The 17,710-nt window shown below is 41.3% G+C and overlaps 1 protein-coding gene across 1 annotated transcript; it reads right to left on the bottom strand.

Annotated features, from left to right (window-relative positions):
* Positions 1-10,436: 10,436 nt before the first annotated feature.
* Positions 10,437-17,673, bottom strand: stx7l (syntaxin 7-like). Its single transcript, XM_041958076.1, has 10 exons — positions 17,609-17,673; positions 15,354-15,447; positions 15,115-15,184; positions 14,696-14,786; positions 14,240-14,377; positions 13,130-13,176; positions 12,947-13,037; positions 12,731-12,803; positions 12,188-12,270; positions 10,437-11,736 (listed from the first exon to the last, which is right to left on the bottom strand). Exons 2-10 carry the CDS (start codon positions 15,436-15,438, stop codon positions 11,641-11,643), a joined length of 774 nt encoding a protein of 257 aa, XP_041814010.1. The 5' UTR covers positions 15,439-15,447; positions 17,609-17,673; the 3' UTR covers positions 10,437-11,640.
* Positions 17,674-17,710: the final 37 nt, after the last annotated feature.

The following is a 17,710-nucleotide window of genomic DNA, read 5'->3' on the forward strand; positions in this document are numbered from 1 at the left end:
ACTGGGCAGCTGCCAGGTATGAATGTGTGTAACTTTGTACGTGTGAAGCAGGGTGTTGATGAGGGAGAGTATGTGTGCTTGGCAAATATTCCCAGGATAAATTAAGGCAAAAAGCAGAAGTCTATACTGAGAGCTAAAAAGAAAACGTCTGATGTGGTGGCAGATTTGTGCTTTGAGCGTTGGATTGAACCGGTCACAGAACATAAACAGGAGTTTGTTGAAGTCTTATTCGTGCCTGTTTAGCCTGTTGTGTATCTTTGGTTGAGAAGATGCTGCCTGAGCCCACAGAGAAAATCTGAAGAAAATTATCAAAGTGTCACAAAACTGCATCAATTAATTCTGTTGTCAAAGTCCATCCCATCTCACCTCATCTCATCTCATTTAATCAATAATGTTTATATCGTCTCATCTCGTCTCTTCTCATGAGCAGTTTCATCTCATCTGCCCTCACCTCTTCTCATCTTGTCTCACATCATTGCATCTTGCCTCCTCAGTAAAGTTCACTTCATCTTTCTACCTTGTAAACGTCACCATCTCATTTCACTTCTGTTTTATCTCATAGTTTCTCATCTCATCTAATCTCATCTCGTCAATACAGTTAATTTCATTCAAGTAATCTATTGTCACATCTGCCTTTATGAGCTATTTTCTCATGTCATTAGTGAAGGTCATCTTTCCTTATTTCATCTCATTTAACCTCATTTTTTCTCATCATGTCACTGTCTTTGTCTAATTAGTAGTAGAAGTGGTTCATCTTGTCACCTCATTTGTCATCACATCTCTTCTCATTAAATGTAATGTAACATAATATAATCTACCTACCCCCTACTGTATATTGCATTTTTGTCTCATCTTTTATTGTCTCATTTGCTCTCATCATTGACATTCATCTGATAACTGATAAATAAAATCAAACTTACATCTCATCTTATCTCAACATAATATCTATCTAGTCTAATTTCATACCATCTCATCTTGCCTCTTAACTCCTGTTTTCTTGATTCTTTTCTCATCTTATTAGTGAGGGTCATCCTGTGTCATTTCACCTCATTAATAAAGATAATTTTCATGTCATCTTATCATCAGTGTTTCTCATTTTTTAATCACCTCTTCTTGCCTACGTATTGTCATCTTGTCTGATTTAATCTCATCAGTATAGGTCATCTCATCTAATGCAATGCAATATAATCTCAATTTATATCAACTCTGTCTCACCATTCTTGTCTCATTTCATCTCATCAGTCAAGTTCAGCCTCTCCCATGTGGTAAAGTTCATCTCATTTCAACTCATCTACTCTCATCTCTTTTCATCTCATATATCATCTTATCTTGCCATGTTATCTGTTTGTCTTGTCTCATTTGTGACATGAGCATCTAATCTGTGCACGTCATCTCATTTTGTCTGCTAAACTCACCTCCATCTTGACAGTTGGAGGTAAATGCCCGACAGTGAAATGGAAACAAGCGGTCTGAGAATCCCCCCGCTGTGAAAACATGACGAACATATCACAACGCTGTGAGTAAACCGAGGGCCTCCCTCCTCCACTCTTTCCCTCTCGTGAGCTCTCCATCTACCTCTCTGCCTCGCACACTTGTGCTTCCTCTGTCTCGCAGACTTGTGGCTCTTCATATATCTGGTGTGTTTGTGACAGCAGGCTGTGTTTGCTGAGCAGCTTTCGCCCGACCACCACCACCGCCCCACCCATCAACCCCTCTTAACCTTTGACCTCGGCAGCCCCACCTGCCCACTCAAACACACCCACGCCACACACTCTTCGCACCTCTTGTTCTGTTAGCTTTGTCCACCTCTGACGTCAAAGGCCTTTCAATGCAGCTGATTAACAGGTATAATTCACGCAGGGCTCAGGGTCAGGATCTGTAAATAATGGGCACGCATTCCTGTCTGTGTGTTGTTGTCCGGTAAGTCGCAGTGAGATAAATAACTGAAAAATAAGACATAACAAGTGTTTTAAATCTCGACTTTAAATCTGTCTTTGTACAAACAAAGATCACGTATCTTTAAAAACAATGAACATGATTTTTGAGGAATCTATTATTCAGCAAAGTGTGCAATGCTAGCGCAGCTAACAGACTATATTATAATACCATAACCAAAGTTATAATTGACATTTGATAACCTGAAAGCACTTCTTCCTTTTTTGGAAATGTTACTCATCCATTCTTGATTGCACTGACACATGCATTTTTTTTGTTCATTTTGGGGTTTTTTATATTTCTGTTTTTATTCTTGCTTTTTCTCAAAGCTTGTGTTGTGTATTTCTGTGCATCACCCAGGATTTGAACTGAAATGTGCTGACGATTGTGAGGTTGTTCCCTCATTTTGCGGTCACTGTTAATCTGATCTCACCCACGCAAGTCCTTGTGAAGCAGATTAGCTGAGTTTTGAGTATTCAATTCTTAATAAATGATAAATAACAATGTTTTTTTCAGAGTTAAACTCTGAGTGTTGTTTAATTAATCATGCATATATAATGTTATCGACAATTAATAATAATAATACACTTAAAACCAAGATTTCAGAGGCTTTAACAGCACAGCTAATGATGCCCCAGCAATATCAATCAGTGCATCAGTGACTTTGTTTGTATTTTTAATGGACATCAGGGCATGTCTTCTGTCCTGTAAGTCACCTTATTCTCTGCTTATTCCATCACATTTCATAGTCTACCATCAGCCTAAATAGCCAGATAAGCTGAAAACTGCACGTAGCTACCATTACCATGGAAGAACAACAAACATAGAAAATGATGTACTGTAGATTTGGTTCCCTAATTACCTAAAATATGCAGTTTGGATGGGAAGCCATCGAGCTTACTCTGCTGGCATGTTTTTCCTGCTTCATCCAGATCCTTCAAGTGTAACTGTAGTTCAACAGGAACTTCTATCCCAGAGCCAAATTCCTCCAGTCCCACCATGACAAACACCCACAATTTATTACCACCATTATAAAAACCGAGAACCAAATACCTACCAGTGCACTAACCAGACTCTAATTCCTATGGTCTTACCATGGTGAAGCCCCAGAGTTAAATCCTCACCGCTGCATAACAATAACTGCAGCTGAAGCTTGGCGTGGCCTTGCTACTGGTGCGCGTATGTGTGTCTCTGTTTGCGTGTACGTGTGTGTGGTCTGACCAGTGCCCACATCCTACCAGAGCAACAACATGGCCACCTAGGAGACACACATCCATTCCTCAATTACCTCCATGCCTTCCTCCATCCCTACCTCCATCCCTCATTCTTCATTCCCACCAACGGCGAGGTGGCTGGAGGTTATGACGTCCGTTGCGTTACACAAGGTCACCATAGTTTGCCTTCCTGCATTTTTTCTCCTGGTTACATTCCTCTGTACAAACAATCTGCTGCACATATAGGAGATGATTTGGGGTGAGCAAACCAGGATGGTATTTAACTTGCTCACGCAAGATGTAACAAAAAATATTTGAGGTGGAGGCCGATGAAAGACGCCCTCACTTTCTCCTTTGTTGCAAATGAATAAATCAATTTGTGCTGTAATCGGAGATGTCTGCAGGATGGGAAACTAGGAGTCCAGGAAATTGTTAACACAAATCACCCTCCAATATCAGTCAGCTCACAGCGAAAATGCAATTCTGTGTTTTCAGGTCGACATAAATACAAGGCTAAGCTATGAAAGAAAAAGTAGTTTTAGGAGTTACTGTAGGAGACTGGAGGCAGAGTATTGGAGCAAGGGCGGGCCTTTATTTTAAACATAAACTAGGAGCTGTTGTTCACCCTGAAATCCACCCAGACTCAAGATATAGTGGTATCCTGTGAAACATTTAAAACACTGGCTTGAGAAACTGCAGGCCAGGAGACAGGAAGAACTGGCTCGAGCTGAAACCAGTACAGCTATGTGACAGCAGCTGCAACCGAAAGTGTTTCAATCTGGAAAATTATATTTCAAACTGCAGGAGAAGGTGTATACAGATGTAAGTCCAAAGCTGAGACTTCTCTGGTAGTCTTCCAGGTATTTGAAGGAGACTGAAACCTGCAAAAGGTTGTTATTCAGCCACTTTGGGGCAATGCAACAAGTTGTAAACACAACACTGACATATTATTTCCATATAAAGCCAGCAGAGACAGACTTTAAGCATTAGAAGCCTTGTTTCTAGCCACATGGAGAACACAAATCCAGTATTCACACTACTTTTAGCTCTGTTTTACTCAGGTAACACACTTCTAGAAGTCATGAGCAGGAATTGATTCGGCAAAGAGAACAATGCCCACGTATAATAAAGACAATTAAATTTGTCCTCTGCACGTGGACACAACTGTAAAATGTTGTTGATGGGGGCATCATCCATGGATATGTTGACTTTCTTGTCCCTTTGGTGTGTTTTGGTATGAAAAGATCAGCCACTTTGGTAAATATGAGCATGATGCATGCTCTTGACTCACATCCAATCACATGGTTTAAAGTTATTGAAGTTTTTTTTTGGCATTCACCACTACGCTCCCACCAGCAGCATATTAAGTTGCCCGCTGTAGGCTTGAAGATGAGAGGCTGTCCAAGTTCAAAGACACAGTATCCACGCTTACTTGATGTTAGTTATTTGTTTTTCGGTGCAGAGGGAGCAAACAGTTCTGTACAGGTGTACTGAGGGTTTCTTCAGTGTGCAAATGTGGAGTTTTAACTTTGAAACGGCAGGTGAGTGCAGCGGTTTCCTCTCACTGTGGAACATCCTGTCACATACCTGAGAGCTACTTCCTCTTCAGAAAAACATCAATATTTACCAGAATACACAGAAGCCTCTAAATCTAAAAACCCCCTTACCCGCCAGCATGTTTTTCTGTTCTAGTGCCAGTTGTCATCCGACCAGTGCCAGCTCTCCCACATCTTTATTTATGACCCCCCTCCCCTAAATATTCCTTTTCAGAGAGAGTACACCTCAAGGAGGACATTTTAACACCAGACTCTGCATTCCTCCTGCTGGACTGGAGCTGGACTCCAAAGTAAAGTTTACATTCCTGGGCTGCTGGGTGGAATGCTGCCCTCTGGGGCTCTGGACCAGACCTGAGGATTACAAGCCTGGGATGGCGGATGGAGACTGGGATGCTCAGGTACAGGTAAGTTATGAAGATGTCAACAACACAGGTTCATTTACACAGACTTTAGTTGTTAACTTTTTTACTCTGTGTGAAATTGATGATGATGATGTGAAATATACTAAAAAATAACAGTGGTGTAATGTCAATGCTAATCCTCAGAGCTGATGATTATCTGTTGTATTTGAAGTCAGATTAAATGATTCTCAATGACAAAACATCTTAGCTGAGCATTCAGCAAACCAACAAAAGAGCCTAAATTTAGCAGACACACAATCAGATTTTTCATTATTTAATTAACTGACTTAGCAACAGTTATATTACATAACAGCACTCAGGATAATGTGCTCTACAGCATTTAAATTATGTCACTATTCAAGTTTTAGTAACCCTTCCAAACACATGTTGAATCACGACACTAAGTTAAATAGAGTTTCTCTTAACATGATTGTCCAGCTTTGGGGTCTGTTTCAATACAGCGCTGGAGATGGGCTGTAATGGAGAGGAAAGGACAGGAGCTGAGGGGAGAGGAGGAGAAATGAGAGGAGGGCGGAGGGAAGAGTTAAAAATAGGACTCAGTTATGACAAGAACAAGGCTATTGCTAACACGATTTCAGCTGAAAAAAAACAATGTACTCCTCTATAACTATAACTACCGTATGTGATAATTATTATTAGCTGATCTGCACCCCAGAGCAGAGCAGGGATTCACTGTTGCACTCGAGGACTCTTTTCTGTGATGAGGCTTGAAACAGAGCAGCCACTTTGAACGACAGCATGGACTTTGATCTGAGCACATTAACATGGATCGCACCAGAAAAACTCACTCACTCGGGAGAGATCAAAGCCCTGACTGGCTGTGATAAAGGTCTAAGCAAGTTTAACAGAGCTTGGTTTTATTCTATTACTATATGATACAAGATTTTTATTCTAATAACAAGTTTACCCCTTGTGTGTACAGTTAATAATAGTGAGCAGGGACAGTGTGTTGTGTGGCTGTGGTACCTACAATAATGCAAATACTAGACAAAAGCTTTACTTGGTGGGAAGTTGTGGACCTCTACACTGAGGTTATGGTAAGCAGTCCAGCACTGCCCCCTGCTGGCAGCAATAATTACTGACTGTGATCTGATGCTAAGATGCCAAGACAGATTCAGGAACTACATGTGATCAGAGGTGTATTAACAGTTCTCCAAAAGAAAAAAGGAACAAACAACTTTATATTTATCTTACTGTGTACAACTGTCTATGCACAACACTTCACTCGCATTTGGGACATACCAATACAACGTAAAATGCACTTTTAATTATGCTAAAACTATTTGTTTCTTTGGTGAAAGACTCCTCCACTGTGTAGTTTTATAGCATTCCTATAACCTCTGCAAATACTAATGACATGAAATAAAAAGAAAAACACAAGTTAGTGCAAAACAAGATTTAATTGCCCCAGAGACTCGCCTTCACTGTTAAAATTATATATTTAGAGGAGCTACTTTTAGCTTCCTAATGGAAAGGGAAACAAATAGCGACTTGTTATTTTCTCCAAACCTTTTTCTGATGACGCACCTAAAACACCTGACTCCAGTGAGCTCACCATTTGCCCACATGCAGAGAGTTCAGCCTGTCTGTTCGGTCACATCTGGACTGCTGTTCAGCATTTTTTCTGAAATGAGGCAGTGCAAAAATGTAAAGGAAAGTGAAGATGTGTGTGAAAAACAACAGTGACTTTGCCGCCAGTCAAACTTTCCTCATCCTCCTCAGCTGTGACATTTCTGTTTGGAAGGAAAATCCTGCTCAGCTCTTTGCAGCAACCTGCTACTTTCTGTGTGCGTAACCAGCCCAAAATACTCCCTGTCCCACTGACGCCCAGTTCAACCTGTTCTCTGCCTGTGTGATGCATTTACAACACTGTGTCCAAATCCTCCTCATCTCCCACTCTGCCAAGGAAACTTTTGCCTTCTGCGTCACGGCAGGCCGTTACTTCCACATCCAAATCCAACTCCAACACCGTCTGCTCTGACATATACAAGCTAACTCCTGTCTGCTCCTTGATCTCATCCTCTGCATAGGACTTACTGTCTCCAGTCTGCGCTGTAAACAAGGCGATGACGTTTACAGTCTTTTCAACTCTTTTCAGACCTCGGTGATCTGTTGTTGGTCCTCTTTCATTTATGGTTTTTTATGTTTCTATATTAAAAATGTTCTTTCTGACAAGTAAAATGCACTTCTTTCACTTTTATACAGATGATACTTTGTCATGTTCGGCACTGCCCTGACAATTAGACGCCCTCACTCAGCTGCAGTTAACTTCGCCTCGAGAACACAGGCTGTGCTTATGTGCAGAAAATGCTGCGTAAACACTCTCAGAAACAGGAACAAGCCCTTGCATCACATGCAGATACAACTGATGACTGTCTTAAATGCAGCAGTTGCAGACATCATGCATCATCATGATCATTGAGCTGACATTCTCAACCAGTTCAACCAGTAAACCATTTTGTCGCTGCCTATATTTGTCATGTACTGTTTTCCCAGGGAAAGTCACCTGAGCACACACGCTCTTTTCCAGGTTCACTCCATTTACCGTCCACTCCTGGTGGACACTGAGTTATATTGACACAGTTGAGTTGTCTTGATCAGCGGTAAGAAAGGTGGTCATCAACAGTCACTGACTGTAAGAAGACCATGACTCATTCGTCTGTATGTTCCTTAGAAAAATGTTTCACGCTGGTCATCAAAAGTACACAGTAGTACTGTGATGTTGACAAAACAGGGCACAGTACTGACATTCAATCATGGTTTGTTTGGAGTTACTTGCAGCTAAATAAGTGAGGACAAAAGACGTGTAAAACAACCTGCCAGCCTGCCTCTCATTTAACTCAGAATATAAAACTGCAGAATAAACAATGTGTTTCTGCAGTGTTTATAAAAGTCATGTTAAATTGGTATTAGAGGGAAACTGTTAAATAGATTTAGCTCAGAAGCAGTATGTGGGATTGTCTAAAGAGTCAAACAAATCTAACATATTGTATTTTTACTGCAGAGTAATGTAGTCATGTACAAATACTCAGACTTCTTTAGACCTGAGTCTTTAATCATGTTGAACTGAAGGCGGTGTTTCCCACATTTCCCAAATACATAAACTTTCTTACCAGAGACAGTAATGTTTTGGATCAGGTTTACTGCAACATCCCTGTTGCTTACAAGGCAGCAGCTCCACACCTGGGCATGTCAGACCACATCTCAGTGAAACTCATTCCTGCCTACAAGCCTCTGGCCTGCAGAACAAAGCCGACCACCAGGACAGTACAGATATGGACTGAGGAGGCCTCCTCTGGACTTCAGGACTGCTTTGAGCTGACAGACTGGACTGTGTTCAGAGAAGAGGCAGACGTAGAGGAGTATGCATCATCTGTATTGTCCTATGTTCAGTTCTGCACTGATGCTGTCCTCCCCGTTAAGACCATCACTGTGCTTCCCAACCAGAAACCATGGCTGGACAGCACAGTGCCTGCTGAAAGCCCGGGATACTGCCTACAGAGCTGGTGACAGACTGGCTTACAGCAGGGCTCGAAGAAAGGACTTAAGCAGGCCAAGCTCCGGTACAAAAACAAAACTGAAGATCACTTCAATAACAACAACCCACAGAACATGTGGAGAGGCATCAGAACCATGACGGACTACAAGCCTAACACTCAGCTCGCCAGCCATGACCCCACCCTGCCTGACACCTTAAACAGCTTCTTTGCCCACATCAGGCAGCAGACAAGCTACACACCTACCCCGGCTGGAGGAGCAGCACCAGCCCCTCGTCCTGCAGCAGCACCAGGTGACATCCACCCTGAGGAGGATCGCAGACTGTAGACTTTAGCTAAGCTTTCAACACCCTCATCCCAGAGAAGCTGGCGCTGAAGCTACACTCAGTGGGTCTGCCTGCAGCACTGTGCCACTGGATCAGAGACTTTGTCACCAACAGGCCTCAGGTGGTGAGAATAGGGAATGCAACATCATCCCCTCTGGTCCTCAGGCATACCACAGGGTTGTGTGCTCAGCCCAGCCCTCTTCACCCTGTTTACTCATGACTGTGCCATACACCCCACCAACACAGTCGTGAAGATTGCGGACGACACTACAGTAGTGGGTCTTATCTCAGATAACAACGAGACCCACTACAGAGAGGAGATACACCCAGTGGTGTTCAGCCAACAACCTGGTGCTGAGCACAGGGAAAACCAAGGAGGTCGTTGTGGGTTTCAGGAGGTCCAGGAAAACGGATCACGCCCCCCTCCTCATGAACGGAGAAGTGGTGGAGCGTGTGGACAACATCATGTTCCTGGGCCTTCACATCACATCTGATCTTTCCTGTCCCATGAACACCTCCCGCCTGGTGAAGAAGGCACAACAAAAGCTCTTCTTCATCAGGAAACTGAAACAGGCTGGACTCTCCTCTCGGTTGCTCGTCAACTTCTACAGGGCCACAATTGAAAGCATCCTCTGCCTCAGTGTGACAGTGTGGTATGGCAGCTGCACCGCACAGGAGAGGAAACAACTGGCACGGGTGGTTAAAGCTGCACAGGGCATCGTGGGCTGCCCCCTTCCTGACCTAGACTCTATATATGAAGGCCGGGTCAGGAAGAGGGCGAGATCCATCGCCACGGACCCCAGCCATCCGGGCCACAGACTGTTTGTACAGCTTCCATCAGGAAAGCGGTACAGGAACATCCGCACCACCACCAACAGACTGAGGGACAGCTTCTTCCACAGAGCTGTTAGAGCTATCACCCCCAGCAGCCCCTCACTGGAGTGAGAGACTGTGAGAACTATGAGCCACTGCACATCGCACTTTACACCTTCATCTCCACCTCCACTTGCACCTTCTGTGTACTTAACAAATACAGTACACACACGCTTACCTAACTGTCAGCTGCATCTCAGTATATACATTTTAGTATGTATTCAGCTGTTGTTGGTATATTTTATTGTTTTAGTATATTCTTATTGCCTAAGTGTATTTCTATTTCTGGTATTTTATTTTATTATCTTTCTTATTATCTTGTTACTAACACGGGGGTTGCAATGCAAATTTCGCTGAGATGTTATGCTCAATGACAATAAAGGCAATCTTGAATCTTCATGCTGGAAAAACTTTAAGTATATTAAAATAGTAATTACATCATTTTTGCCTTCTGTAAAAATCACACAATGGGAGAAGTTTGCATTGAGGACTTTCTGCCAAAAAGCCTTTGTAAAGCAAACCTCTCCCTAACCCCCAGAGAGGCTTTCTGGCAGAAAGGCCTGCAGGCAAACTTCTCCCACGACTGTGTAAAAATCACTCTTCACATTTCAGGTTCAGAACATTCAAGTCATTTATTCAGCACATGGTAGACAGTTTAATTTCAGCATTAAAAATATAATCATTTTACATTTGGATCAAATAGTAATTAGTGTTTGCTTTAACATAATTTACTCTGGGTTACCACAAGTTTGGTTTCTTCATATTGGGAACATAGAGATGAAGACTGTGGGGCTGTCGTCACAGAAACCATACAGGCCACCTTCAACATGTAACCTAACCCTGTCTGGTGTGCAGAGCCTTCACATGAAGCCTAAATACTGTAGATTAAAACAAACCACAACATAAAACTTCCAACTATTACCTGACCTTCACTTGAACCATCTACACGATGCACCTTACATTCTTCGTGTGTGATCATCTGTGATGAGACAGGTAATTACATTATTGACGTCCATGCAAAGTTAAAAACAATTTGTCCAGCCAAGGTAAACACACCACTTACTGACAGCAGCAACAGAACCTTCTCTTTATTGCTTGGAATGATTGACTAATAGTGGAGTGCAATATACTGTCCTAACCACAAATCTTAGGATGACTATGTACAGTATGTCTTGATTGATTATTAAAATACAACAACACAAATCTGAAAAGAAATTAATTAAGAATTGTAATTAATTCTAACAAAAAAAAAATGGATAATAGATAAAGAAAAGATGCTATTTTATGTGCATTGAAATAAGCTGAATGCAGTTTGGCTACATTGTATCATGGACCTGCACTGACTTTTGTTTCTTACCAAATTTACATAGTGCACTTGATTCATAGATTAACTGCAGTGAAACTTTTAGCGTGTAGGCTTTTCATATCTAACCTGATAAAAGAAAGCAGTGTCAGCAATAAGACATTTTGAAGGCTAATCCCTGCTTACTAAGCATTGTACAGTAATTTCATTAAACATTCGGAGACAGTGGAGCCAACATTGCTGCCACTGAACACAGCGATGCTCCACCTGTGTTTCCACCTTCCTCTGACAGTCAGGTGAGGACTAAAACCCTGTCTTGCCAAAGTACATCAAGCCTAAATCAGACACTAACAGTTCAATTAAAGCCGATTAAAACAACACGGCTACCAGCGCTAATTTGGTTTTCACAGTGAGGGAGTGTGCGGTCCTGTCCATGATGTCCATGTCATATACTGCATCCTTTGTCCAGGCTGATGACTAAACAGGAGAGGTGGAGGAGAGGAAGAAGGAGCCCTCATGATTTGACAGCGCCCCAGATGATGAGTCCAATAACGACAGCAGCTACAGCCAACACTATCACCAGGATGCATATCTTCTTCCGGTGACTCCGCTGAGGTGGGAGAAGCACAGAGTGGTTGTGTGTAACAAACAAGTATAAGATATAGTCTGAATTTGAATACAGAGAATGATTTATTTACCGGTCTAAGTGACTCACGGCTCAGATCACCTTGTGACTAAGCTTTTTCTTTTATTTTCATCATTACGCCTCTTTCTCTGCGTCTGACGTACCAAAACAAACTGACTAAGAACTTGGTTACACAAGAAAGTCCTTGTGCAGGAGGTGGAGGAGTCATATGTGCGCACATACTGCTACTTCAGAGACCCCTAAAACAGCTAGTCTTGCTTAGATTTCTTTATTGGTCCACCAGTTACAACCTAACTTCTCTAATATTTGGGCAATTGAATGCCTCTCCCCTACATTGTCCTTTCCTTATTCCCGTCTTGGTGTATTTGCCTTTTCTCCCTCCATTAATCATCCTTTCCGTCCCATTGCGTTTTACCTGGTAGTCTGCGGCGCGTGACAGCTGCTGTGTGGCTCTCTGGACATTCACATCAGCATTCTCCACATTGGCTTCTATACTGTCTGCAGGACACACAGGAAAACAAACAGTGGACATGCAGTGGGGGGCACATGTGACCTGTGACCTCCACTTTCACTGTCATTACATAAACAGACAGCACAGCACAGAGGAAAACTTGGACATGGTCTTTACTTCTGTTTATTCATATCATTTTGACTGTTCAATATAAAGCACAGAAAGGTTAGCTTATCTTATCTAAGTGTAAAGACTGGAAACAGGGGGAAACATCCAGCCGGGCTCAGTCCAAAGGTAGTAACACATGTCTACCAGCACTTCCAAAGCACAATTTATATGTTGTATCTTTGTTTTTTGGACAGAGCTAAGCTAGCTGGCTAGCTAACTTATATCTAACTAAAAATGATGTTTCGCTGTGACACATTCAGGAATTACAGTGGTTTTCCTCATTAATATGCAGATTTATGAAGCTACATGGTAATCGTCGAGCAGGTGACAAAAGCTCACCTATCATGTCTCCCTGCTCGTGGACCATCATCCCCAGGTCCTTGAAGATGTCATTGATATCTGTGATGTCAGCCTGAGTCAAGCAACAGAAGGGGAGATGGGTCGTGAGAAAGGGGCGCTCATGTCCAACACTTCATGGACACAAAAACACACCTCTGACGAGATACTTTACATATTGGCGACCATGCTGGAATAAATATTTGATTCTTTTCCTACCTCCAACTGCCTGATGGACGACTCTCTCTCCTGGATCAGCCTCAGGTCTTCTTCAGTAACAGCCTCAGTCTGAGCCTGCACCTGGGAATCACTGCAGAAACAAATGTAGATTCAATAATGATAGCAGTGGTGATAATAACATAAATGATAATAATTATGAATAATAATAAGTAGTGGACCTACTTGGGGAAAGGAGACACATTTCCAAAGCTGTCTTCAGGCTGTCCTCCCTGTTAAAGGACATGAAGAGTTTTGGATGAATATACTGTGCATGTGTGTTACTTAAAATATACTGCAGAGTTCTTTACTATGAGTATAATTGGTGAAGCATTGAGTCAGTATGGGTACAGTATGCTATAAAACCTACAGTGCCCAGGACTGTAATACCTCATTAAAAATAATTTGCTTAAGTATCAGCAGCACAAATCAGTGTGTGTCACAAAAGGTGCCAACATAAGGCAAATAAAACTTTCAGTTTCCCCAGCCGAGAAATGTTTGTTATGTTACCAACCATTTAAAGCAGTAAGGAACTGTCCCTTTCTATCAGCATGAACACAGCAGACACAGATTCTTTTCTGTGCGGTGAGATAAGCGTTGCGGGAACACTGTTGCCAAGCCAGCATGCTCTCCTGAGGGAATCTGTCTAAAACAGTCACTGTTAAAGATGCTGTCTGTGGCACTGTAATGTGAGAGCTGCATCTCGTGAAACTTCCCCTGTTGTTTTTGCTTGTCTCCAAGTGCATATACAGACATTGACGTATCTGTAATAAACCGAGATAAGCTCTGGATAAGATATGGAATTGGTTGGCTGCAGTGTGGTGCAATGTGGCTGAAATATAATCTCTGCTCCACCTAACAAATGTGGGTCAGCTAGCCTTGGTGACAAACACCAGTGTTGGCTCTTTCTCTTTCTTACATATTTACAAAAATCTAAATATGCCTTCTTGATGGTTTCTGGGTTGTTAATGAGAGGATCAGAGGGACCACTTTCCACCTAATATGTCTGTCCCAACTTAACCAGCTACTGATAATATTAAAATGTATAAAACCTTCTTAAATTAAGAACATTAAGCTTTATTTCGGATGTTTACGTGTTTTCATGGGTGTTGTGATAGAAAAGAGCCAATTTGACTGACTAAGCTTAAAGCAAAGTTAAAAAAATGTGTGACTAAAATTTGATTACTCACCGATATGTGGATTATTGGTCACTCACTAATGTATTATTTCATCACTTTCTATTTCACTGGTCTGCACGCTGACCTTGTGACCTAGCAGGCACCGCAGGTTACTCACCGACACCCTGGAGCTGGCTCTGACTCTGGCCACAAACTCTCTCTCTTTGTTGGCTGCCTGCCGCTGGATGTTTTGAAAGCTGTTAAGAGCGGCGGAGAAATCATTCAACAGACGCTCTTTCTGTATCTTTCTCTGCCTCTAGAACACACATAGAATAAAAATGTTAACAGAAAAGCCTGCAAAACTTGAAAGTTTGGGAAACGAACAGTGTGATATTACAACCCTGATTCCCTGAAAGTTTGGATGCTGTGTAAAACATAAATAAAACAAATGTGATCATTTGCTAATTCTTGCTTTTTGAAGTATACTCAATCAAAAACATTTTTGGAACATACATCAAATTCAGAATGAGTGTATATTAACAAAAAGTAGTAAAGTTTATCAGTTTGAAGATTAAATATCAAAAAGGAGGGAAATAATGACAAGTAGTCAAGGAAGAAATCAAAAGGTGTGTACCTGATCAGAGCTGACAGGAAGTGCACTGAATGCCTTCATCAGTCTGTCAGTCTCCTTGGCTAGCTGGTTGCCTTGCTGCTGTTTCTGTTGCCTGGTGACCAAAGACAAATGTTTTCATATTTTGTGAAAGTAGAGAAATACTGCCCAGACATCAAGAAAACAGACTGCTGAGAGGCGCAGTAGTAGAGATTCAAGTTTAAAAAAAACAAACAAACTTTCAGAGTTGTGTGTGGAGTTGCCAATTTCAACATTAGGCTGTATCACATTTAAAATGCAATCAGTATCAGCCCAGTATTTTTTTTTTTATTACTGATCAAAGTTGTCTGGAACTTGACAACTTCTAGATCCCACCTGTATTTTTACTATGATGTTCACCATAATAGCAACTAAGCAAACCCGACCAAGCCCCCATAACTCACAGTGTCTGTCGTAGCTGGCTGCTGTCCTGCTCTGTTCCCAGCAGAGAAACTGCCCTCTGCAGCTCAGAGGCTGGTGAGGAGGAAAGTCAGTGTTTATCTGGACTGAAGCATGTGTGTTTGCCATGATTCACACACATATTCACATTCAAGTGGGGGTAAGCTGAATGTTGCAGCTGACGATGATGACTTCTGAGTGTGTGTGTGTGTGTGTGTGTGTGTGTGTGTGGTGTGTGTATTACTCAGCAGTGTCAGCTTCTGGATGTTGGAGCTGATGTTTTGAACCAAAGCATTGGGCTCCTCTTGAATCCCAGCATGGTAGGCCATGACGGAGAACTGTGAGGAAACACAACAACACAGTCTGTCACTTCAATCACTCATGACTCAGAGATGTCATTACCACCCTTACTGCAGGTATTACCTGCAATTTTAGTGACTTTGCTTTCCCAGTATGGAAGATTTAGCAGAAGCAATGAAGCTGCTACACTTGACATGTTTAGGTTTTTATTGTAGACAGCTAAAAACACACCAAAAATGTCTGTTTTTTTTTTAATCTAGTTAGCTATGGATAATGGTTTAAATACATAGAGAAAATACTTGATATACTTAGCGAGGTTAAATGTAATGGAGATACTGCTGAAATAATTAGCTAAACATAATAGACGAACTGTTGAAATAGCCGTTAGCTAAATGTTAATTAAGAGATAAACTGTTCAAAGAATTAGCTTACATTTAGCTAATTCTTATAGCTGAATAAACTTTTACAGCTAGCTAAAAGCAATGCATAAACTGTTGAAACGATTTGCTCAAAGTAATGAACAAATTCTGTTGAAAAAGTCAACTGTTAGGTCAAATGTATTTATAAATAGTTGAAAAAATGAGATAAATGTAATGAATAAACTGTTATAGTTGGCTTATCACAAGGGAGAAATGTGACATAATTAAGTTAGCTTACCTAAAGTAAAACCTAATGGATAAACTGTTGAAATAATAATTAGCTAAAAACAATGGATAACCAACTGAGTGAAATTGACTGAAGATGAACCAAATAATTAGTTAGCTAGCTAACTGCTAGATGAGAAGTATTTATGGATAGTTGAAAAAAAAAATACCAATAAATAATGGCTAAACAAGTAAAATAATTAACTTAGCTAAATGTATTGTAAAGACTGTAGTAGCTGAATACACACAGTGGATAAACATTTGAGACAATTAGCTAAATGTAATGAATAAACTGTCATAGTTGGCGAACCGTAAGGGAGAAACTTAAGTTAGCTTAGCTAATGTAAAACCTAAGGGACAAACTGTTGAAATAATTAGCTAAAAAATAAACCAACCTAACAATAATGGATAAACAATTGAGCTAAACTGACTAAAGATGCTACAAATTATTAGTAAGCTAGCTAAAAGTAGTGAAAAACGTTTACAGTTTTCTAACTGTGATGGACAAATTGGTGAAATTATTAGGTAAATGTACTGGATAAACAATTGAAATAACTAGATAAAAGTAACCGATAAACAGTTAAAAGGTCCAATACGAATAAATAAGAATATAAACTTATAAACTTATTGTAATAATATTTGTAACAATAGTGTAACATCCACTTCAAATGAACCTGAAATTAACACATACAGAACAAGATATTGGGGTCAATGAAGGGATATTTGAGCTCGTCTGACCACTGGTCTAAAATATCGTTGTACTGCTGTAGCGTTCAAAGATTTCCCTTCACTAAGACTGGGGGGTCAAACCAAAGCATTCAAATAGCCCCATGTAGATCCAAAATAGCCTGTGCATGTATGTTGTCAGTCCACTTAAAAGTCTGCCAAGTCAAAATGCAATTTGCAATGCATTTGTCAGTGGGACATTTGCTGTCATTTACTGTAAATAAAGCCCAGCAGGGTTGGGTCAGGGTGGTGACTGCAGCCGAGTCAAGCAGACTTCCTGAACTGTTCACTAAAGAGGACTGAAACCACGGCCAGCATGCAAATATCCATCTGCTGAGAAAGACTAAACGCTATCCAGCCCTGCTGCTGCCACGAGCTGGAATAATGCTAAAACTTCCTATAAGACACTACATTGAATCGTGTGTTCTGCTTTCATTAAACTTTTATTACACACCCTCCCCGTCTGTTTGCTCGTGTTTGTATTTGTCTCTTTACTTCAGCAGCTGCCGGCGAGACAAACGCGGAAATCCCAAATTTCCAGAGATGTGCGCAAATGATCGCCGTGTATTCATGAGCCACTCTTTGTGGTTTTATGTGAACTTTATTGTTGCTGTTGGCTCCAACCTTCAGCGGCAGCAGGAGTCATTAAATCACGACTAAAGACGCAGCACAATTTGAAGAGTTTTCTCTCTCGTCTTACGAAGTCTTTTAATCTATTTGTCCCTAAAGATGAATCAGCATCGTTAGATCGTGTCCATCGTGGTAATGCGTCCGGATTGTCAATCCTTCCTAAACGGTCGGCTCGGTTATGGAAAAGTTTTCACTTTACCTTTCTTGAGACTTGCTGCTGCGGTGCACTTCCTGACTGTCTGCCAGCCACTCCCCCGTCACATGATGCGAGCACTGCAGGCCAAATCACTGGTGAACCACG

Source organism: Chelmon rostratus, chromosome 18, assembly GCF_017976325.1.
Source record: "Chelmon rostratus isolate fCheRos1 chromosome 18, fCheRos1.pri, whole genome shotgun sequence".
Lineage (NCBI taxonomy): Eukaryota > Metazoa > Chordata > Actinopteri > Chaetodontiformes > Chaetodontidae > Chelmon > Chelmon rostratus.